This window comes from Dryobates pubescens, chromosome 5 (assembly GCF_014839835.1).
Source record: "Dryobates pubescens isolate bDryPub1 chromosome 5, bDryPub1.pri, whole genome shotgun sequence".
Lineage (NCBI taxonomy): Eukaryota > Metazoa > Chordata > Aves > Piciformes > Picidae > Dryobates > Dryobates pubescens.
This window is the reverse complement of record NC_071616.1, coordinates 6,113,413-6,137,250: the sequence shown is the minus strand read 5'-3', so window position 1 is coordinate 6,137,250 and position 23,838 is coordinate 6,113,413. Positions and strand designations below refer to the sequence as shown.

At 44.2% G+C, this 23,838-nt stretch overlaps 1 protein-coding gene across 1 annotated transcript in view; it reads left to right on the top strand.

The window, feature by feature from the left end:
• Positions 1 to 23,838, top strand: part of INO80 (INO80 complex ATPase subunit) — an 84,765-nt gene that overhangs the window by 23,099 nt on the left and 37,828 nt on the right. Inside the window, exons 9-24 of the mRNA XM_054161499.1 lie at positions 43 to 246; positions 1,871 to 2,066; positions 2,252 to 2,319; positions 3,470 to 3,679; positions 4,231 to 4,311; positions 5,410 to 5,505; positions 7,778 to 7,837; positions 8,435 to 8,577; positions 9,855 to 9,939; positions 10,773 to 10,890; positions 12,487 to 12,572; positions 13,651 to 13,818; positions 14,240 to 14,373; positions 15,153 to 15,220; positions 16,753 to 16,846; positions 17,918 to 18,095. Coding sequence (XP_054017474.1) covers positions 43 to 246; positions 1,871 to 2,066; positions 2,252 to 2,319; positions 3,470 to 3,679; positions 4,231 to 4,311; positions 5,410 to 5,505; positions 7,778 to 7,837; positions 8,435 to 8,577; positions 9,855 to 9,939; positions 10,773 to 10,890; positions 12,487 to 12,572; positions 13,651 to 13,818; positions 14,240 to 14,373; positions 15,153 to 15,220; positions 16,753 to 16,846; positions 17,918 to 18,095 — 1,989 coding nt within the window. The remainder of the gene's footprint in view (positions 1 to 42; positions 247 to 1,870; positions 2,067 to 2,251; positions 2,320 to 3,469; positions 3,680 to 4,230; positions 4,312 to 5,409; positions 5,506 to 7,777; positions 7,838 to 8,434; positions 8,578 to 9,854; positions 9,940 to 10,772; positions 10,891 to 12,486; positions 12,573 to 13,650; positions 13,819 to 14,239; positions 14,374 to 15,152; positions 15,221 to 16,752; positions 16,847 to 17,917; positions 18,096 to 23,838) is intronic.

The following is a 23,838-nucleotide window of genomic DNA, read 5'->3' as shown; positions in this document are numbered from 1 at the left end:
TGCCCATTCTGCCACCGTTTACAAAACCTTCTTTCCCTGCAGCTTGCCCACCAGTGCATGAGGGAGGTACGTCGAGCTGCTATCCAGGCCCAGAAGAACTGCAAGGAAACTCTGCCACGGGCACGTCGTCTCACCAAGGAGATGCTGCTCTACTGGAAAAAGTATGAGAAGGTGGAGAAGGAACATCGCAAGCGAGCGGAGAAGGAGGCTCTGGAGCAGCGCAAGCTGGACGAGGAGATGAGAGAGGTACAGCAGAACCAGCAGGTTGCTGATAATTCATCTGTGGAGGAGTCACAGAAGTGACTGGATAAGCTGAGTTTTAAATCCAGGCTTTGAAAGTCAGCTATTTGTTCTGTTGCAGCAGTATTGCTCACGTTCCTTCTGCTATTGTCACATTCTTTATGTAGTTCTTCTAATGTTAGCTAGAGGGGATGAGAAGAAGCCTTTGAACTGCATAAAACCGTTACAAGTGAGTGAGAGGGAGGGAGGGATTAGAGAAGCAGCATGGCTCACAGGCATGCATAGCTCAGGGATGGGTTTAGATCATTCTGGGTCAAGGCACCTTTCCATTCATGTAGAATACGCTTTGTTTTCTTTATTTTTCCCTTCTGGTTTTTTCCCCTGCTGCAAACTGATGCAGTAACTTATACATGGGGCACAAAATCTTTCTGTGATTGCTTTTTTTGTTGGCCAAGTAACAGCTTCATGGACTCCCTTACAGAGCAGTAGGGGTTGAGTTTAAGGAAAGGCTTGCTTGCCAAAGCTCTCTAGTGGGTTTATGGCTGGGACCTTACATGTGGGGTGATGAGCTAAGGCTGAATCTTTTAAAATGCCTGATGTTTAGTTTGATGCTTAAATTATGCTTTTATTTGAATGGGCTGCCCAGGGAGGTGGTGGAGTCACCATCACTGGAGGTGTTTAGGAAGAGGCTGGATGGGGTGCTTGGTGCTGTGGTTTAGTTGATTAGATGGTGTTGGATGATAGGTTGGACTTGATGATCTCAAAGGTCTTTTCCAACCTGGTTAATTCTATTCTATTTACTGTGTTCCTATCATATTTGTAAGCATTTTTTAAGCTTTCAACTGACTTAAGTTTAATAGACAGCTTTTAAACTGTAGCATTTTTTAACCAGAACCTAAGAGTGAACAGGGTTTCTGCAGTGTCTTGATGAACTTTGAATGATAGCTGGTACAGCTGTGTTACCTAGTGACTGATTTCACATGTTCTACCATAATTGTCTTCACTAATAAATCATAGAATCAATAAGGTTGGAAAAGACCTCAGATATCATCAAGTCTGGAGAAGAGGAGGCTCAGGGGTGACCTCATTGCTCTCTACAACTACCTGAAAGGTGGTTGTAGACAGGTGGGGGTTGGTCTCTTCTCCCAGGCAACCAGCACCAGAACAAGGGGACACAGTCTCAAGCTGCACCAGGGGAAGTTTAGGTTTGAGGTGAGGAGAAAGTTCTTCCCAGAGAGAGTTGTTAGCCATTGGAATGTGCTGCCCAGGGAGGTGGTGGATTCACCATCCCTGAAGGTGTTCAAGAGGGGATTGGACGTGGCACTTGGTGCCATGGTCTAGTCATGAGGTCTGTGGTGACAGGTTGGACTCGATGAGGTCTCTTCCAACCTTAGTGATACTGTGGAAAGAACTTTTCATTTACAACAATCTTGTATTTTATTATACATCTTTATGGTGGTGGTCAGTGTTTGTGTCCGTATTCAAGCATTTTAGTGTCAGTTAGATAGATAACTTAGTGAACTTTATATTACTAGATTAAGATTTTTTTGTTGTTTTCTTTAATGATAGTTTAAACAGTGAACTTCCCTCCCCCCTTTCCTCTGTTGTTTTGTAAATGCTCTCCTCTTAGGCTAAGAGACAGCAGCGAAAGCTGAACTTCCTGATCACACAGACTGAGCTCTATGCCCATTTTATGAGCCGTAAACGAGATATTGGGCACGATGGCATCCAGGAGGAGATCCTGCGCAAACTGGAAGACAACTCTACCCAAAGGCAGATTGATATTGGTGGAGGAGTAGTGGTCAACATCACCCAAGAAGATTATGGTAAGTGGTTCACCAGCTGTCCTTCCCACGAGCTCCTTTGAAATCCACAACACCCTGCACGTCATCCTGCGAGCCGCAGAGTTTCAGGCACAAAATCCTCCTCTGTAAGAAGCACTATTTGTAATTACTGGAATCTGTCCATGGTTGCTGCTGCACAGCTCTGACATGGAAATGTTGTTTTTCAGATAGTAACTATTACAAGGCCCAAGCTCTGAAGAATGCTGAGGATGCTTACCAGATTCATCAGGCCCGGGTATGTATTTTTTGGAGCCACCAAGTAGAAAAGAAAGGGCAATGGGTAAAGGCCACAGAACCAGGGTCTTTTGTAGCAGCCATCTTGCAGAATCACAGAATGCTAGGGGCTGGAAGGGACCTCAATAGATCATGCAGTTCAACCCCCCTGCAGAGCAGGATCATTTATACCAAATCACATAGGAACACAGCCAGGCAGGTTTTGAGTATCTCCAGAGAGGGAAGGTACTTCACAACCCCCTGGACAGCCTGTTCCAGTATCAAGCAAGTTTGTTAAATCCTGGGGACCAGATCTGAATTTCATTCCATTGCCACTTTCTGTGCCAAACAGGTTGAAAAACAGACTGTAAAGTATTGGACTATAGAAACAGGCTTGTTTTCTATTAGTTCTAGCAGACATCCCATGTCCTAATGTGAAGGGAGGTTGTAGCCAGGTGGGGGTTGGTCTCTTCTCCCAGACAGCCTGTGTCAGAACGAGAGGACACAGCCTGCGCCAGGGGAGGTTTAGGCTGGATGTTAGGAAGAAATTCTTCACAGAAAGAGTGATTGACCATTGGATTGGGCTGCCCAGGGAGGTGGTGGAGTCACCATCACTGGAAGTATCCCTTCCAGTAGGCCTTCCAGTATCTGAAGGGGGCCTACAAGAGGGCTGGGGAGGGACTTCTTAGGATCTCAGGGAGTGATAGGACTAGGGGGAATGGAATGAAGCTGGAGGTGGGGAGATTCAGGCTGGAGGTGAGGAGGAAACTCTTCACCATGAGAGTGGTGAAGCCCTGGAATGGGTTGTCCAGGGAGGTGGTTGGGGCCCCGTCCCTGGAGGTGTTTAAGCCCAGGCTGGCTGAGGCTCTGGCCAGCCTGATGTAGTGTGGGGTGTCCCTGCCCATGGCAGTGGGGTTGGAACCAGATGATCCTTGTGGTCCCTTCCAACCCTGACTGATTCTATGATTCTAAGTGTTTAAAAAGAGACTGGATGAGGCACTTGGTGCCATGGTTTAGTTGATTTGATAGTGTTGGATGATAAGATTGGACTTGATGATCTCAAAGGTCTTTTCCAACCTGGTTAATTCTGTATTCTGTTCTGTATTCTTTACAATTCTGTGATGAATAAGTATGTTCAGTCATCTTACACTTACTTTCCTCTTCCCTTCTAGACCAGATCATTCGATGAAGATGCAAAGGAGAGCCGGGCTGCTGCTTTAAGGGCTGCTAACAAGTCTGGTACTGGCTTTGGAGAGAGCTACAGTTTAGCAAACCCATCTATCCGGGCAGGAGAAGATATTCCCCAGCCTACTATTTTCAATGGGAAACTGAAAGGTTACCAACTGAAAGGCATGAATTGGCTAGCCAACCTGTATGAGCAGGTACCTTTGTACATCTTGCAGATTTTTAAATCTTCTAGGAGTGTTTAAGTCTTTAGAGTAAAGTTGATGGAAACAAAAGAAAGTTACAACTTTAAAAACAGACCATGTATACTGAATCTATAATGTCTTTAGAAGCAAGGAAATAATGCCTTTGAATAGAGTACTAAGTCAAAGATTCTGTATGTGAATGTTTATACAACTGCTTATGACTCATTACACACTGAGGAAGCTTTTGCTGCTCAGAGCTGCCTGCTGATTCAGGCTTTGGTCAGCTGGTAACCCACAGGCAGCCTTATCCTTGGGTGTGTACCCAGATGACAGTGTGATCACAAAGTGCAGACAGGCTGGGGGAAAAAAAGCCAGCCTGGGAAAGAAGTGAAAGTGCAGTTGAGATAGATTAGCTCTTAATAGAAAACATAATAGACAATAAGTTGTTTCAGAGTTGTTACACAAGGGTTATTCTCCCTCAATTTATTGTCAGCTGTTCTGCTAGTCCTGTATGGATTTTCAGGAGCTAAAGAGAAAGGTGTTGATTTATGGATCTCTTGCAGGGCATCAATGGAATCCTGGCAGATGAAATGGGTCTGGGTAAAACAGTACAAAGTATTGCTCTGCTTGCCCATCTGGCTGAGGTAGGTGGATTATAGCTTATTCCTGGTCAGTATGCCTGATGGAAGATGCATGCTTCTCACATGCTTGGCATGAATTCTAGATTATAAAGGTTAAATGTCTTGGAAGGCATTTTACCTGTGGCATTTCCCTTTGAAAAGGTATCCATGAATATGTATATATAAAAATGGAATGTTCATGTAATCACAGTAATATTTCTTTCATTTAGCCATGGTCACTGGCTTGTACAAATCAGAAAGACTTGTAGGGAATGAAGCCCAAATGCTGAGCTTCATGGCAAACAGGGTTGCTTTCCATATTTGTGGAATTTTTCAGGAAGCAGAATTATTCTTCTTTGCCAGGGCAGACAAACAAAACAGAAAAAGCAACAAGAGTTAAAAAACAAAATAAAATTGATTGGCATCCAGTCACCTGCTTCAAGTAGGAGATGTTAACCAAGCAATACTTAGAGCAGAATTAGCTTCAGAGGAGACCAAATGACAATTACATGCAGGTTATGTTCCTTTGGATGCCAGTTTGCTGCCACTATCAGCCACAATAGTGGAAGAGTGTGCAGAGCCAAAGGCTCTTGGGGCTCACCTGTGTGGAAGAGATAACAGATAGCCTTGTCTCCCTGGTGCACTGCAACTGGGGATTTTTGGAAGCATACACAGGGCTTTTACTACTTGTGGTTCTCCCTTGTGCAGGCCAGCTTGTAACTACCAGTCCAGTAATGGCCCAACTTCATTGTTCACCATAGGGCTTTCTAATGTTACATGGTGGAGTATAGCTTGCCAATGCCACCTGAGTTCTTTTCCTCTCCAGAATGACGCCAGGGGCTGTTAGTAATGTGATGGTGGCGACTCTCAGAAACAAAGGTGTGAGCCAGGGGTGGTTGCTGTGGGTTGTTGTTACAAAATAAACATTAGTTACACATTGGGTCTGCTCTGTTTGATTCTGTGTCACCCTGCTGTGCTGGGAGAAAGTTTAGTTACCTTGCATGTAGCTCCCTCTCTTAGGTAGCCGCTGGCATTTTGTAGCTGTAAAGCTGTGTCCAAATGTCTCTGTCCCTTCCCTCCAATTGATTTGAGTGCCTGTTTTTTTTTATGTCTGTATTCCAGAGAGAGAACATCTGGGGACCATTTTTAATTATTTCACCTGCCTCTACTTTAAACAACTGGCACCAGGAGTTTGCCAGATTTGTACCCAAGTTTAAGGTAATAAGCATGTGCAAGAAAGCACTTTCTGTTTCCTCAAAAGCAAATTGGTTTGTGCTCTTGAGTTCTTTGCCACATCTGGATGATTAATTACCTAGGTGTTTGAAAGTCTGCAATGGTCTTGAGTGTTTTTTCCCCTCTGTTGTTTTTTATGGCGTGTTCATAAGTTCTTCACAGAGAGAGTCATTCGTCATTGGGATGTGCTGCCCAGGGAGGTGGTGGAGTCACCATCCCTGGAGGTGTTCAAGAGGGGACTGGATGTGGCACTTGGTGCCATGGTCTAGTCATGAGGTCTGTGGTGACAGGTTGGACTTGATGATCTTTGAGGTCTCTTCCAACCTTGGTGATACTGTGAACTTTTTATGCTTTTTCCTCATGTGTTAAACAAAATACTTCAAGAAGGCAATCAGGATCTTTGTGAGACGATAATTTTCCCCTCTTTGGATTAGAGAGAAATGATAATCTATTTCTGTCATTCTTTATAGACTCATTGTCTAATAATTTTTACCTCATCTGTAGAACATGTTTTAAAAAGTTTTCTAAACTTAAAACTGTAAGGTGTTTACAACTTGAGTCAGCCTGTTTCAACCAGTTTTTTTGGTCATGCTTGTGATCATACAGAAGTTTGTAGTGATGCCTGCAGCACCTTGGCAGAATGTGTAATAGAATACAATTAACCAGGTTGGAAAATACCTTTGAGATCATCGAGTCCGACCTATCATCCAACACCATCTCATCAACTAAACCACAGCACCAAGCACCCCATCCAGTCTCTTCCTAAACACCTCCAGTGATGGTGACTCCACCACCTCCCTGGGCAGCCCATTCACACAGTATCACCAAGGCTGGAAGAGACCTCAAAGATCATCGAGTCCAACCTGTCACCACAGACCTCATGACTAGACCATGGCACCAAGTGCCACATCCAATCCCCTCTTGAACACCTTCAGGGATGGTGACTCCACCACCTCCCTGGGCAGCACATTCCAATGGCAAATTACTCTTTCTGTGAAGAACTTTCTCCTCGCCTCCAGCGTAAACCTCCCCTGGCACAGCTTGCGACTGTGTCCTCTTGTTCTGGTGCTGTTTGCTAGAGAGAAGAGACCAACCCCTTCCTGGATACAGCCACCTTTCAGGTAGTTGTAGAGAGCAATGAGGTCAGCCCTGAGCCTCCTCTTCTCCAGGCTAAACAATCCCAGCTCCCTCAGCCTCTCCTCATAGGGCTTGTGTTCCAAACCCCTCACTAACTTCGTTGCCCTTCTCTGGACACTCACTCTATCTGAAAGGTTGATCGCTTTTTGGTTAGTCTGATGGTTCTTACTTGGGTCTTTATTTCAGAACTATTGGAAGAATCTTCAAATAAAGACACTTTGAAATTCGGAGTTTGTTATTTGAAAGGTGGTGATTCGAAGGCTTTTCACCACCTCAGCAGCCAGCGTTCCTCATTGCCTTAGTTGGGTGTAGTCTTTCCGTCGGTCAGCAGATGGCAGCACACCATTATTAACCAGTAACTGGTGTCGGTGCCCGGCAAAGATCTGCTCCGAGCATTAATTAACTTTGTTAATGGATTAACAGGTTTCTCTGGCAGTAGCGCTAAATATATTGTGTTAAATATATTGAGACCAGGTGCTTTAACTTCATGTGATATTTTTGGGGATAGCTGCCACTGGGACCACAGGGAATGCTGAGCAGGAGAGCAAGCCCACTAAGGTGAACTGTAGCACAGCTGAGGGCAGCCCTCCTTCTGCCACAAGCAAAGTCTCATTTAGAATAGAACAAACCAGGTTGGAAAAGACTTTTGAGATCATCAAGTCCAACCTTATCATCCAACATCATCTAATCAACTAAACCATGGCACCAAGCACCCCATCCAGTCTCTTCCTAAACACCTCCAGTGATGGTGACTCCACCACCTCCCTGGGCAGCACATTCCAATGGCCAATCACTCTTTCGTGTAAAACTTCTTCCTAACATCCAACCTAAACCTCCCCTGCACAGCTTGAGACTGTGTCCTCTTGTTCTGGTGCTGGCTGCCCAGGAGAAGAGACCAACACCCACCTGGCTACAACCTCTCTTCTAGTTCTTGTATTGGGCATAAGTTGATTGGTTTGCCTGGACTGTTCTGTTTCAAAGCATTTGTAAGAGCTTTCTGACTTCTCTCTGTGTAAAGAAAGTTGCTTTGGAGAAAGAGTTTTGTCTTTGCATGGTATACAAACTCCAGAGCAGCTGCCCTTATTTGACAGCAATGTCTTTCTATTTTGTACTGTTCCAGGTGCTACCTTATTGGGGAAATCCCCATGATCGAAAGGTCATCAGGAAGTTCTGGAGTCAGGTAATACTGATGTGCTTTGACTGACTCTGTTATTTGTGCAGAGTGAACCAGCAACTGGTACTACACCCCACCAAGCTAAATGGTCTGTGGGTAGAGAGTTCTGTTTCCTCATCCATGTAGCAGTGTTTCCATTAAGGTAATGAAGCAGAAGGCTTCTCCTGTGCTGGAGAGCAATTCAGTACAGGGCAGTTTGGAGTTCAGCTGAAGAAACCAGAGCTCTGTAAATAAAGCAGGAAGTTTCAGTGTCAAGTACTGTTGATTCTATTTGAGTAGCCTAACTGAGGATGACCAAGGCTAGCATCCCTGCAGGCCTGTCAGACTGTTCCTGATTTAACAACAGCATTTTGTAGGGTTCAGTGCCTAGGTCATGTCTGACACATTAAGAAGCAACTGAAATTGTTCTGGGACTAATGGGCTGAAGTCCAGACCCACCAGTTGAATAAACATGCTGTAAGTAATGTAAAAAGTCAGCTGGGGAAAAATGCAGTAATAATGAGCAAAGATTATGAAACAGGCTGAAACTGCAGTATGCACAGGTGAGCTTTTCCCAGTGTACTTACATTATGTGGGCATTTGTTTCTTCTTTTCTGGTTATAGAAGACATTGTATACTCAGGATGCTCCTTTTCACGTGGTGATTACCAGTTACCAGCTCGTAGTACAGGATGTGAAGTATTTCCAGCGAGTCAAGTGGCAGTATATGGTGCTGGATGAAGCACAAGCACTGAAGAGTAGCTCCAGGTAATAAGTTAACTGGAAATAAAATCTTCCCTCTGTATCAACCACCTGAAGTAACGTTAAGAAAACATCAAGATTGTACAGATTGATGGAAGTTCAAATGGTCACAGAAGATCCTTGAAGTGTCTAACCCAGTTAAGTGTTGGTATAGCTCTGTGATGCTGGATTGATCCTCTAGTTTCTTTGCATTTAAATTTTCACAGTATCACAGTATCACCAAGGTTGGAAGAGACCTTAAAGGTCATCGAGTCCAACCTGTCACCACCAACCTCATGACTAGACCATGGCACCAAGTGCCACGTCCAATCCCCTCTTGAACACCTCCAGGGATGGTGACTCCACCACCTCCCTGGGCAGCCCATTCCAGTGATGAATGACTCTCTCAGTGAAGAACTTTCTCCTTTCCTTCTAAAAATAAGTAAAATCTAACTAAAGCAGCTGAGGAGCAGAAACATGCACAGAATACAAGACAGTTGAAACAATGTGAAATGCTGTTCACTTTCTGTCCTCAATGGAAGTCTGCCTAATGAACGTTCTGTAGCCCGTAGTGTGCATTGCTTGTATTGGCTCCATTAAATGCATTGATCCCTTCTTCAGTGGCACTTCCAGACACAAAGGAAGGCCAGAGCCCCATGAACACCATTGGCTGCAGTAAAGCCCAATCTTTGCCATTAGATGCTGTGCCAGAAAGTTGTGTGTTTGTTTCCAAGTAATGGATTTGTCCATCGTTTACTTTTGTAATTGCTTTCCCATAACCTTTGTCCAAGTTGCCACTGTACACAGTAAGCTGAAGACTGCTTTAGATGCAGCCTCATTCTGACCAGCCTGTCTCTTCAGCATTGTTTGGAAACTGAGAGGGTTGTACTGCATAACTCAGGACTCCTGCCACAGTGGCCCGTATGTTTAGTGTTGTGAAGCCTGAAAAATACATGACATTCTGATTCACCATGAGTCTGGGGATGTAATTATTCTCCTAATAAAATCTTATTATGAGAATTATTATTTGGAGTAAAAAAAAAAATAATAGATGCTTAGAAAAACAAAATTGAATAAATTATGAAAGTTTCTTTGTAATTTCTAAAGGGTTCCTTCTTCCTGTAATTGTCTTTTGAAAGGCTGGGGAGTAGATGTAATAGTTTCAGCCAGTGACCTCCAAAAATTATTTGGGAAGGTCACTGGAAGCAAATGGTCTTAAAATACCATAGTGCTTCATATCCTTCTACAATATAAAACAGTCTTAATGATGGGTTTTTTTGTTCTTTCTTCATTTTATTCATCAGTGTTCGTTGGAAGATCCTACTACAGTTCCAGTGTCGAAACAGGTTGCTGTTGACTGGGACCCCAATCCAGAACACAATGGCTGAGGTATTCAGGAGCTCACAAGAGTGGACTTCTCTTTATAAAAAGAATATGCACTAAATACATGTGGTCATAGTATCAGTCAGGGTTGGAAGGGACCACAGGGATCATCTAGTTCCAACCCCACTGCCATGGGCAGGGACACCCCACACTAGATCAGGCTGGCCAGAGCCTCATCCAGCCTGGGCTTAAACACCTCCAGGGATGAGGCCCCAGCCACCTCCCTGGACAACCCATTCTAGGGCTTCACCACTCTCATGGTGAAGAACTTTCTCCTCACATCCAGCCTGAATCTCCCCACCTCCAGCTTCATTCCATTCCCCCTAGTCCTATCACTCCCTGAGATCCTGAGCAGTCCCTCCCCAGCCTTCTTGTAGGCCCCCTTCAGATACTGGAAGGCCACAATTAGGTCACCTCTTATTTGTGTGATTGTGGGATCATGCTTGTAGCAAACCACTGATGGACACATATGGGATCAGCTCTGGTAGGGAAAATTGGAAGTGTGCCACACATACAGACTGAAATAAAACTGAAGGTACCTGATAGTTAATGGTACCCTGATTATAGGACAAAAATCTATTCTTGTGGCCTTTCCTGCATTGTGCAATGTGTCTCACTGCTTTCTGATGGTGTTTTGTTAAGATGATATATCTGACATATGTTGAGAGCAGCATGAGGGAAGAGGATACAGCTGGGGTGTTGTTTAGTTTTGCCATGTCTTGTGATCTAGTAGAGTGATTTTGCTCATAAAGAGCTTGAAGTGTTTGGGATCCCCCAGTTACCTTGTCCACAGCAGGGTGACTTCTTTGCTGATCTACTGTTTTCTTCTCTCCTTTTAGCTGTGGGCCCTGCTGCATTTTATCATGCCAACACTGTTTGACTCCCACGAAGAGTTCAATGAGTGGTTTTCAAAGGACATAGAGAGCCATGCGGAGAACAAATCTGCCATTGATGAGAGTGAGTGCAGTGTGTAACTGCAGTAGTTCTTATGTTGAAAATCTGTACTCTTTTCCAGCTACTAATGGATAAACTCTTATTTTGTGTGTGAGAAATCTGAAGGAGAGGGTGCATGATGGGACTGGAATGTTACAGATATTTGTCCATAGTTCATGTTAAAAATGTGTGTTTCTGACTGTGTTGTCTTAGGTGTAATGAATAGAAAAGCATGTAGTGAAAATGTTGATTTGCTGCTTGTCTCCAGCCATTGTCCTTTCCAAACACATGAACACATATTTTGTTTCTAAGGGGACTTCTCTTGGTCCTGAGAGTTCAAAGTTCTGGACATCACAAGTGTGAGGCAAAGTGCTAAATATTGTTTGGATTACAGAAGCAAAGCAGAGATGTACTTCAAAATAACCCACCACAAACAAAGACTAAATCTTCACATGAAATTTCATGGAATAGTTATGTAGAAAAAAATTTAGGTGGATAAAAGAGTTGACTTGTAATGGGAGTAGAACAGAGCACAGCTGGAAATTGTCACAAAAGTGATGGCTTTGAAAGTTCTGGAGTACCCAGAGTTTTGTTCTTACAGGTGATTGTAAATGTTGCAGTTGTCTGTCAGTGCAGTATGCCCTGTCCTTGTCATGCTGTAATTTTGGGTAGTGAGGTTTCAAGTTGCAATGATCTCTTTTTATGCATTAACAACATCTCATATGAAGAGATCCAATGGCATCCTGGCCTGCATCAGGAACAGTGTGGCCAGCAGGAGCAGGGAGGTCATTCTGCCCCTGTACACTGCACTGGTTAGGCCACACTTCGAGTACTGTGTCCAGTTCTGGGCCCCTCAGTTTAGGAAGGAGGTTGACTTGCTGGAACGAGTCCAGAGAAGGGCAACAAAGCTGGGGAGGGGTTTGGAACACAGCCCTGTGAGGAGAGGCTGAGGGAGCTGGGGTTGCTTAGCCTGGAGAGGAGGAGACTCAGGGGTGACCTTATTGCTCTCTACAACTACCTGAAGGGAGGTTGTAGACAGGGGGATGTTGGTCTCTTCTCCCAGGCAGCCAGTACCAGAACAAGAGGACACAGTCTCAGGCTGTGCCAGGGGAGGTTTAGGCTGGCTGTTAGGAAGAAGTTCTATACAGAGAGAGTGATTGCCCATTGGAATGTGCTGCCTGGGGAGGTGGTGGAGTCACCATCATTGGAGGTGTTCAGGAGGAGACTTGATGGGGTGCTTGGTGCCATGGTTTAGTTGTTTAGGTGGGTTGGATTGGTTGATGGGTTGGACACAATGATCTTGAAGGTCTCTTCCAACCTGGTTTATTCTATGTATGTATTCTATATATGTATTTCTTCACTGAGAGTGTGATAAATTTAAGCCTGTATTGTTCAGCCCAGGGTAATACAGGACATGTGAAATGCTTTCATGAATCTAAAGATCTGCTTCAGTTAAGTCATACCTTGGCACACATTAAAAGAAAAATGAACAGAGAAATAGCAACTCCTACAGGGGGGGAAATGGCTGAGTAGCAAGTGACTTGATTTGTAGTAGGCCACCATATAGCTTTCTTCTTTGGTGAAGTGATTGTTCCTTCTTCCCCATTCCCTGCATTTCAGACCAACTGTCCCGCTTGCACATGATCCTGAAGCCTTTCATGTTGAGAAGAATCAAGAAGGATGTGGAAAATGAGCTGTCAGATAAGGTGAGAAATATTTATCTGGAGTGAGTATTTCAACTTTACTGTCATAACTCTCTTCTCTGGTCTGGGTTTTGCAAACTCATTTGTCAGTCAGCATACCTGAAATACAGCTGTAAACCTTCCACAGACCTTCAGTTTGGCATGTATAGAATCACAGAATCAATGAGGTTGGAAAAGACCTGAGAGATCAAGTCCAACCTGTCACCCAATACCTCATGACTACTAAACTATGGCACCAAGTGCCACATCCATTCCCCTCTTGAGCACCTCCAGGGGCGGTGACTCCACCACCTCCCTGGGCAGCACATTCCAATGGCCAATTACTCTTTCTGTGAAGAACTTTCTCCTCACCTCCAGCCTAAACTTCTGCCATTGCATCCCAGCAAACTCGTGAATGTAACTGAAGAACCTCTAACTAACAAAATGTTTTCCCTACTAGAAAAGTTTGCTAACAATTACAATAGCAAAAAAACTCTTTAAGCCTGATTAAGTTGACAGAAATATCACTAAGTGAAGGGGATTGGCATAGCAATGACTGAATGATAAGCATCTCCAGTTGCCCTTGTGAAGGATTTGGTGTGGCTCTTGGATTCTTCTTGCTTGCTTGTACAAAGCAAGAAATTCAACATCATGCTCTTTTCTATTGTTAGTCTCTTTGTTTCATGTGGATGTTAGCAACAGTGTGATTTTTGTGGTCAGCATGTCCCCAGGTTTTGGGACCACTGGCTGAGTGACCTCTACTTTGTTCCAATGTGCTGCTCATTTTCAGAACTGGAAAATTCCATAGACTCTGTTATGTGATGCACCTGTTGTTATCATGGGCTCCTGAAACCTGTTACAGACAGCTCTAAATGGGTAGCATTTGTAGAACTGAAGTCAGGTTTTCAGGTGATCAGCTGCAGATAGAATTTTTTTCAGAGCTCCCTAAGAATCCATTTACTGAGTTGTGCTCACATACCTCTGAAGGTCTGTGAAAGTTTTGTTTTCCTTAAGATGTATTTCTCTCTGCTTTGTGTGTACTGATGTGGTCATCCTCCTTTTCAGAGACAGAGAAGGCTAAATCTCCATTACTGTTTTGCAGATTGAAATTCTCATGTACTGCCAGCAGACGAGTCGACAGAAGCTGCTGTACCAAGCTCTGAAAAACAAAATCTCTATTGATGACCTCCTGCAGTCCTCAATGGGAACTACTCAGCAAGCACAGACCACCACTAGTAGTCTCATGAATCTAGTCATGCAGTTCAGGAAGGTAAGGCTATCTTAAGAAATAAGTGGAGTCATTTGTTAGCACAGAACTAAAATATGGCTTCTAGAACACACCATAGTCAAAAACATCCTGGCATAGGCAAGGAAGCTGGCACACAGTTCAGTTGTGTTACTGATGCAGTGTAGCATGATGTTGGGGTGGAAGAGCTTTAGCCAAATGGTGTGTGCATCTGCTAACTGTTTTGGTTCCAAATGGGCTGTTGAAAGAGGTTATTCACTTGGGAAGTGACAATAGCTGTTATGTGACTAGGAAAACATAGGATGCAGTAATCAAATGTCAGTAGATGTACTAAAATAGCTGTGACATCCTGATCAGTATTAACGCTTTAGTGATCTGTAGTCTCAGCTGATTTGGGATGTAAATGCTGCATTGGTCTAAACTAATTCTGTCTTCTCTCTTGCAGGTGTGCAATCATCCGGAGCTGTTTGAGCGACAAGAAACTTGGTCTCCATTTCACATCTCCCTAAAGCCATACCAGATGTCGAAGTTCATCTACCGTCACGGACAGATCAGGGTCTTTAACCACTCACGGGACAGGCAAGCCTACTCCACTCTCTCTCCACCTTAGCATGTTCAGTATTACTGCATAGACTTATTTTAGCTTTGTAAAGGCTCATTAACTTCCTTACCTGAGCTACTTAAATGACATGGGCCAAGCAATGCATTCCTCCTATTCTTTTGTTCATTCAGCTGTGAAGCATCTGATATCTGATGCTCCTTTCTTGATCATGCCTTGCATTGAATAAGACAGTCAGAAACAGGGATTTAGAGTTGTTGCTGATGATGTGAAATAGAATTAAACTTTAAAAGAATTCTTAAAAAAAAACCAAAACAAAACACCTTGTTTCCCTTCAGTGAGTTTTCATGTTGAAGGAAGCTATTAGTACCTTCTGTTGTGACATGGTGTATCGTCAGCATCTGCTTGTTCCTTGACAGCTTTTAATGCTTTCCTTGGATGAATAGAAGCTGCGTGAGCGTGGTTTGGTCTGGTTTTCTCTCTGTGACAATGCATGATTCATAACTGAATGCCAACAAAGTCACAAAGTGCTAGGGCAGAGATGAGACAGCCATGTTTGAAGATGAGGCTGGGTGTTCTGCAAGGGTAAAATACAGTTCCAGAGCAATGGTGTGTCTCGGCACTGAATTAACAGCAGCGCGTGTGGACTGATGATGTCCAATTCCAGACACCCAGAGTACTGAAACACAGGGGAAAAACCTGAATGGTTACTTTGCATTTCCTACAGGTTGTATAATTGAACATCAGGTGTGTTAAAACCTTCTTACTGATTGTTTGGGTTTGTTGCTTTCATTTTCAGGTGGTTACGGGTTTTGCTTTCGCCATTTGCACCAGACCACATCCAGCAGTCTCTCTTCCATAGGAAGGGTAGGTTTAAAGTCCTAGACTTACATGTGGTGTTGTAATGTGTCTTACTTGGGGGGGAAGGACTGAGAGGCCAGATCAATTGGTCCTCTGAGATAATCTGATTGGAATTTAAGTTCTCTTAGCCTTTGTAGTTAGACCTGTATTTCATTTGCTTGATGAGGGAAAGGATGGAAGCAGCCAGAAGAATAATCTGTGAATAACTTACTGCTTAATCCTACTGCAGTCTCTTTTTATGTCTTGTTTTAACTTCATAGGATTCACATTTTTAGTCTAATGCAAATTTTTCACAAATTCAGAGAATCTTGGAGTCATTCCAGTACATTCTGTGTTGTGTGTTGAAGTGCCAACTTCTTTGTCAAGTAGAAAGTAGATGAGATGCAAGTGACCCAGGGTCTAATCAATGAACAAAAGCCCTGCATAATCTGCTTGCATTGTCAAATACAATTTATTCTTATAGGTGATGGAGTTTTTTTTTTTGCTGAAGAGAGCTAAGTAGGCTGTTCAGCTGCTGGGATGGGAAAATCTTGGGGAGAAAAGTTCTGGGAAGATACTGTCTGTATTACTATACTGAAATCTGTTAGCATGGACCTCTTCAGCTGGGCAAAACCCTTTTCAGTTGAGACCACTCAGATGAAGCTACAGAATCACAGAATCAATGAGGTTGGAAAAGATCTCAAGGATCATCAAGTCCAACCTGTCACCCAACACCTCATGACTACTAAACCATGGCACCAAGTGCCATGTCCAGTCCCCTCTTGTACACCTCCAGGGATGGTGACTCCACCACCTCCCTGGGCAGCACATTCCAATGGCCAGTTACTCTTTCTGTGAAGAACTTTCTCCTCGCCTCCAGCCTAAACTTCCCCTGGTGCAGCTTGAGACTGTGTCCCCTTGTTCTAGTGCTGGTTGCCTGGGAGAAGAGACCAACCCCGACCTGGCTACAACCTCCCTCAGGTAGTTGTAGACAGCAATGAGGTCTCCCCTGAGCCTCCTCTTCTCCAGGCTAAGCAACCCCATCTCCCTCAGCCTCTCCTCACAGGGCTGTGCTCAAGGCCTCTCCCCAGCCTTGTTGCCCTTCTCTGGACACGTTCAAGAGTCTCAATGTCCTTCTTAAATTGAGGGGCCCAGAACTGGACACAGGACTCGAGGTTTGGCCTAACCAGTGCTGAGCCCAGAGGCACAATGACTTCCCTGCTCCTGCTGGCCACACTATTCCTGATGCAGGCCAAAGTTTGCATTTCTCTGTAGCACTCTACTTCTGAGTGTCTTGCTGATTATTCTGGTCTCTGTTTTGGTACTCATAACTGGCTTTGTCTTTCAGGCATACCCTAAAAGGATAAAATAGTTTTGGGAATGTAATTTTTGTGTAGAAGTTAAAAAATGTAAATACTTGAATGATGTGCAGTGCACATGGTGGGGGTCTGTCATATGTCAGAGAAAGTGTATCTTGAATTGATGAAGTGAATGTGTTGTTTTCAGCTGTGAGTGTCTGTGAGGTGTGTTGGCCTAACTTCAGTGTTTCTGTGCTGTAGGCATCAATGAAGAAAGCTGTTTTTCCTTCCTCCGGTTCATTGATGTCTCCCCAGCAGAAATGGCAAACCTCATGAATCAGGGACATTTAGCCAGGTGAGGACCACTCTTTGGCTTTTTCACTTGCAGTAATTACAGGTGATGCTAGAGGCATCTCTCTGTAAAACTGTGTTTTCTGTGCCTCCTGATAATACAATTTGTCTGTTTCTGTTTAATGGAACAGCTCCTGGGGTGTTCCTCCAGGCACAGAGCACCATTATGCAAGGCAGTTATTATGCTTCTGTCAAAAGAAAACCTCTGGTACAGATTTGAATTGTAAATAAACAAGATGGTCAGAGGGTGACAGAAGAGTTTACTTAGCTCACAGTGTAGGTTGCTGGTGTTACCTAGCACAAAATCCAGACTTCTGAAGGCTGTTTTACTGCAGTGCTTACCAGTTGGCCTTGAACTATGTTTCGATGCACCTGGAATGAGCTTGTGCTGCAATAGTTGCTCTTCATCCAAGCTGTATTGTTTGTTTTCCACATCATGTTTTTAACACAGAATGGATTCCAAGCCATAGTCTAATGATAATGGCTTTTTAGCATCATGAACTGCATTGTCTCAGACAGGGAGATGATCTGTTAGTGTCCTCTGCAAAGGACAGTACTCTGAAGTTACATAGTGACAGTAAGAAATTGGAGATTAAAAGCAAGTGTTTTATCAAAGAAAGGTGTTTTGCTTGGGGCTTTCCAAGTGTGATATTCTTTTGTTGTTGTGGTTGTTTGCATTTCAGTAACATAATACAGATTTCTCCCTGATCTATCTGAGGATAAATTTTACATTAATTATGCAGACTTGTGAGCAATTAATAGATGGAGCAGTTTACAGAGAAGTCAGTGTGCAATTTTAAGTAGCAGTGGCGAGCTCAGGCTTGACCCTATTAAACAAAGTGCTTGAAAGTGTATTCTGAATCACATGGATTCAGATAAGCCACCTTAGAAAATTAAAATAGGAGTAATGTAGTTGGGAGATGTCCTGCAAGAATTACTGCCTATGAGTCAGGACACTGTAAGCCTGAAATGCTGAAAAAACCCCATTTGTGTCAAATAAAGCTACCTTGTAAATACACTCAAGCCTTCCTTTCACAAAGCAGTGAGTAACTGTATCTACTGTGTTGTGTTCCAGATGGTTAGCTCTTTTCCTGTCACTGAAGGCATCCTACAGGCTCCATCACATGCGCTCCTGGATGGAGACAGAAGGGGAGAAGCAGCAGGGGTCATGTTTTCTGGGGAGCAGGGATTTCTTGCTTGATGTAAATTTCCCACTGTCTTTCCCTAACTTGCACAGCTGCACTTTGCTACAGGTAAGCAAAATTCCTGCGATGTGAGCACAGCAGCAAATCCTCATGAGCAAGGAACTACTAAAATCTTTCTCTCCTTATAAAACAGAGGAAGAGACACTTGAAAACAGGATGAGTTTACTAGATGTGGTTTAAAAAGTTCAGAGTGCTGAGCAGAAAAATAGTGTAACTGCTGTCATCCTCCTGTGTGGTGACACATTTCCAAACTTGCTGCAGAACATCAATCAGTTGAACTGGGAGTCTTACTAGAGGAGCAGAACTAGACCCAAGATTTGTCAGGGATGGCTGTTTAAGAAGGAATTGGGGATGGTTATTTAAGAAGCATGTAAGCTTCAGGGTTCTGTAATGTTTTTCTGCATAGGGAGTATTTTCTTTCTGACTAAAACTTGTTCCTCTCAGATTCAATACACTTAGCAGCAACTGTGGAAAGCAGAGACTTCAGCCTAGCAGGGTTTCAGGGTTGTTGAGCAAACATTGCTGATGGTGTCTTTCTACTCTGAAGTTTGCCTCTGCTACTCTCTGGTAGACTCCAGATGTGTCTGTCTGACTCTGTAATGCAAGGTCGTTTTCTCTAATCTTTTGCCTGAGATGTGTGGGAAGGTTTTGTCTTTTTATGAGTAAACTGTTGTTGATTTCCTGAGTTAGGTTATAACTCCATTGATTTGTTTCTCTGGGAAGTAAGTTCACCAAAGTGCTAGCATAGAGTCAGGAAAGCATATAGTGCACTTAGCAGATAGGCAGGGGAAAAAAATCTCTTCTGAAACAGTGAGATTGTGCCAGATTTCTCTAGGGAATATTGCTTCTGTTCGTGAGTCTGGAAGGGGAAAGGAGATAGCCAGAATTCAATTGAATAGTGTGTAGAGGAAGTTGAAATTGAAGAGGCATAAGCAGTAGGAAACCAACTTTGGACTAGGTGTCATGTTTTGCCGTGTTAACAGCAAAGCCAATAAACTGAGCTGTCCTAGTTATCAAACAAAGAGTGAGCCAAGTGAGTGTGTATGCCAGTTAACTCTGGTTGTGCTGGTCTTTAAACAGTCTGTGTCTTCATGCCTGGCTCCACAAAATGTCTGCACTATGTGGATTTACTTTCATGTTTTTTTGAGATCACATTCAGCTGCTTGCATCCCGACCGTGTAATGCTTATTTCCCAGACCATACTCAAGTTCTGCCCTCTTGTTGATATGGTTAAGGAAAACTTGTGTGGTGTCATAAGTCACAGAATTGTCAGGGTTGGATGGGACCTTGAGGATCATCTAGTTCCAACCCCCCTGCCATGGGCAGGGACACCTCACACTAGATCGGGTTGCCCAGAGCCACATCCAGCTTGGCCTTAAAAACCTCCAGGGATGAGGCTTCCACCACCTCCCTGGGCAACCTCCACCACCCTTATGGTGAAGAACTTTTTCCTAACAACTAATCTAAATCTTCCCTTCTTCAGCTTGGATCCATTCTCTCTAGTCGTATCACTACGCAACACCCTAAAAAGTTCCTCACCAGCTTTCTTGTAGGCCCCCTTCAGCTACTGGAAGGCCAAAATAAGGTCTCCTCTGAGCCTTCTCTTCTCCAAACTGAACAACTCTCTCAGCCTGTCCTTATGGGAGGGGTGCTCCAGCCCTCTGATCATCCTCATGGCCTTTCTCTGGACATGCTCCAGCCTGTCCATATCTTTGTTTTAGTAGGGATAATAGATGTTGCAGCTTAACAGTAAAGGAGGGGAAGCTGATCTCAGAAGTTGTATGCACTTAGGGAAAGCATTAGTCATTTCTGCATGTGTAGAAAGACAGTCTGGATCTTTACATAACTTTTGGGTTAGTGTGTGTAAATACTGAAGTGAAAGTGTTTATGTGCTCTTAAAGAAGAGGGGTGAGTTAGCATTACAGATGCTAAATACGAAATGTGGGATACGTGCAGGTAGGTTTCAACACTGGCAGTGAAACATAAAGCATTTGGATAGGCTACAGACTGCCTTGTAGCACAGCGTGGCAAGACTTAAATGTATTGTTTGCTTTCTCCAGTTAATTTCTGTTCTTTGAGGAGCTCATTAGTTGTGTCTTGAGAGGTCCTAGTGCAGTCACCGTGTCTAGTGACTGATTGTAGCAGTTTGGGCTGGGTGCTCTCTGCTGTGTTCATACGAGGGGTACTTCCTGTGTCCAAAAGTCCAGCCCAGAGGGGTGGACACAGGAAGCCAGGTACCTTGTCCCATGATTCCCTGCACCACTGTAAGATCTCGGTGCGGGATCTGGCACTTCCTCTTTCTTTATTAGAGAGATCACAGTATCACTAAGGTTGGAAGAGACCTCAAAGATTATTGAGTCCAACCTGTTACCACAGACCTCATGACTAGACCATGGCACCAAGTGCCACGTCCAGTCCCCTCTTGAACACCTCCAGGGATGGTGACTCCACCACCTCCCTGGGCAGCACATTCCAATGACGAATGACTCTGGGAAGAACTTTCTCCTCACCTCCAGCCTAAACTTCCCCTGGCACAGCTTGAGACTGTGTCCCCTTGTTCTGATGCTGGGAGCTACAGAGAAGAGACCAACCCCCTCCTAGCTACAACCTCCCTTCAGGTAGTTGTAGACAGCAAGAAGGTCTCCCCTGAGCCTCCTCTTCTCCAGGCTAAACAACCCCAGCTCCCTCAGCCTTTCCTCACAGGGCTGTGCTCAAGGCCTCTCCCCAGCCTCGTTGCCCTTCTCTGGACATGTTCAAGTGTCTCAATGTCCTTCCTAAACTTCTTCCCTCGCCGCCACCTGGTAACTAGGGACAGATGTCTCCTGGCCTTGGGCCTGGTTAGGCCCAAGGCCGGGGGGATGGGCAGTCTCAGATCTGGCCAGCTGAGACTAGCCTAGTAGCACGATGGGATGGGCAGTCTCAGATCTGGCCAGCTGAGACTAGCCTAGTAGCACGATGGGAGGGGGAAGAAGGAGCCCTGGGGGTCTTGGGTGTACCCTCGGCTGGGGAGGGGGTCTGCCTCAACCCATCTCACTGCTGTAACCAGTACCTGTCACATAGAAAGCAGGCGGCTGAGGAGCAGAGTTCACTGTGTGGGCAGCACAGCATATCTGTGATTACACTAGTGAATCTAAAAGAAGGTCAGGCCCACAGTTATGCCAGATTCCTTAGACCTGTTTTATAACCTGCATGTTAAGACAAATTACCACCTGGAGGTACTTGGTATGTTAGCACAATTTTGTTTGCACAGCAAGGAGGCACAGAATCAGACTTGAAAGACAACCCGGCCCTTACACGCCAGTCTCTTAGCAGTGTGCATCATGAATGAAGATCTCATCTTAGTCCAAATTTGAGAACCTTTCCATGTGAAGTTCCCAGAGGTTTCCTCTAGGGCTTCATAAGATAGTAACATGTTGAGAGTGGGAAGGGAGAGAAACAGAGGAAAAAGGAAGTGGTGTAAATCTGGAAAGGCTTTTCTTAACTGCTCAGATCAGCACTTCCGATGCAAGAGAGGAGCTATGAAAATAAGTTGCTAGACAAAAAAAACCACCACCCCCCATGTTTATTTTTAGCACTTCTTTCTGAAACTGAGGGAGCATCTGTCTAAAGATATTGTTAGTTTCTTTATGGAAACACACAAATCCTTTGCCCCGTGAGATTGCTTCATTCGCTTTACTCGGCACCTCCACAACATGATTTAATTTGTATACATTCATTTCAAGCTACCTGATCTGTTGAGGTGAACCCTTCCTCTCCTTTGCTTTCCTAATCTTCTTTCTATAAAAAGTGAGGTTGGGATGCTGGCACCCATATTGATGTGTGACTCTGCTGGCAATACAGGAAGGCCTCTTTCAATGCTTGCTTTGGATTGCATCCATGTGGTGGATGTTGTATATTTTTGTGTTTCACTGATCCTCCTCTTTGCTTCTTGGCTTTGTTGACTAAGGTATGTGATCCATGTCAGAGCTGTGGCTGTGTTGAGTTCTGTAACCTTACCCAGGCTTTTCCATGTATGTGACTGGTGGGAAGCTGGTTTCTGCTGTCCCTGTTATATCTGGTGTCTGCTCTGTTCATGAATACTTAATGGCTGTGTTTGTCAGGGAATTCAGAGAGGGGTGTTTCTTAGGTGACCTGTTCATAATTTGTGCACAGGAAGCATGGTGCTTGCAAAATAAGATCAATGCCCATGTACAAGACCTACTACTAGGACTGTGTGCATATAAAATCAGTATTCTTCTCTTATTTTGGATCCTTTCTTGGAAGTTTGTGTTTCTTCCTGGGTACTTCTAACTGGGCTAAAGCCACCTTTCATGGCTCTTTGATGCTATCTTCCAAAAGAGAATTAAATAACAAACTTGCATGGGTTTGGAATTACAGTTTGTTAGCTTCCTCTCTATCCACTTCTGGCATTCTCAATTTCTAGGAAGTGAAGTTACCAAACCCCTCTTAATGCCTGCAGCTACAATCAGTATGCCAACGCTTGCTGTCGTAAGGCTCATTGCAAAGCTCTTGTGACTGCATGCAACACTGATTCCTCTGTATCCCCAGTGTGTGAGCCAGGGGTGGAGAGGAACTTTGAGCTAAAGCAGTTGTGAATCTGTCTAGTAGCCTGCTCTTGCTGAGAGGGAAGTCATGCTTCCTGCCTGGCTCTTACTGTCCTTTCTTTATTCCCAACCCCTGAATCCTGCCTTCACTGATGTGGGCTTGCACTGTCACATCCCTATATCAGCCAACTTAAAGGAACCTTATTTTAATGGCTGCTGAATTTGTTCTTTGATTAGATAAGTAGCTAGATAGGCTTCTGGAGGGGTGTGACAAGTTATAAAACCAGCACAAGAGCACCACAAATATATTATGGTGAAGGACTTCCCCATTTCAGCAGCAGTGCTGGTGCTTTGTTGCTACTGTTTCTGCTCCCCAGATGAGTGAGCCAGTGCTCACATCTGTTTGCCTACAGCCATGTGCTCCCAACCTTATCTTGCCCACTGCTGTTTCAGCCCACAGCCTGTTTTAGGTGAAACTAACTTGGAGTGGAGGGACAAGGGTTTATTTTCATCTTGATCAACATCTTAATGAGTTCAGACAGCTAGGCCAACAAGAAGGGACTCTGCAGGGACAGGAGTGAACATGTGAAGCAGTTGTTGCTTAAGCCAGCATTACTGATAAAGAATTGCCAGTTGAGTAAGAGTTTGGAATCACTTCACATTATGCAGTGTGGCCCAAGCTTTGACCTGTGCTTTTTACCCTGCTGAGTGTCAGTGGAATGCTGTTGTCAGCTCTTGCTGTTTTCACCTTTTATATAGAGGAGCAGATGTTCAGGCAGGGAGTATGAACTTCATGTTTCCTACCTCTAGACCACAAGGTCACACTGGCAGCTGAAAGACCAAGTTACATGCTGGGATTGACTGATTTGTTAGGTGGTGCTAGCACCTATATACAGGAAGACTGTTTTTCTCCCTTGTCAGCAGGTTCCAGACGATACGTGCTAGCTGTTTGCATCTTGCCCACCACATCTCCCTCTCGAAATAGAAAGGGCTCAGAATTCATGATCAATAATAGCCAACTACTGTGGATGCTTTTGAGCATTTTTGGGCATGTGTAGATAGCTATGTGTGTGTCCAGTGTACGACATGATACACAAGTTGTCTGCTTCTGTCACAGTTAAAGCTTCAAACCCTGGGACTGCAGAAAATTGTGAGGCTCTGGGGTTAAAGTAGCATGCAGTTAATGTTGGTGCATTAGGGACTGGGGCAGAACAATGCCAAAGCTTTACATACTGTTTAGATTTTAG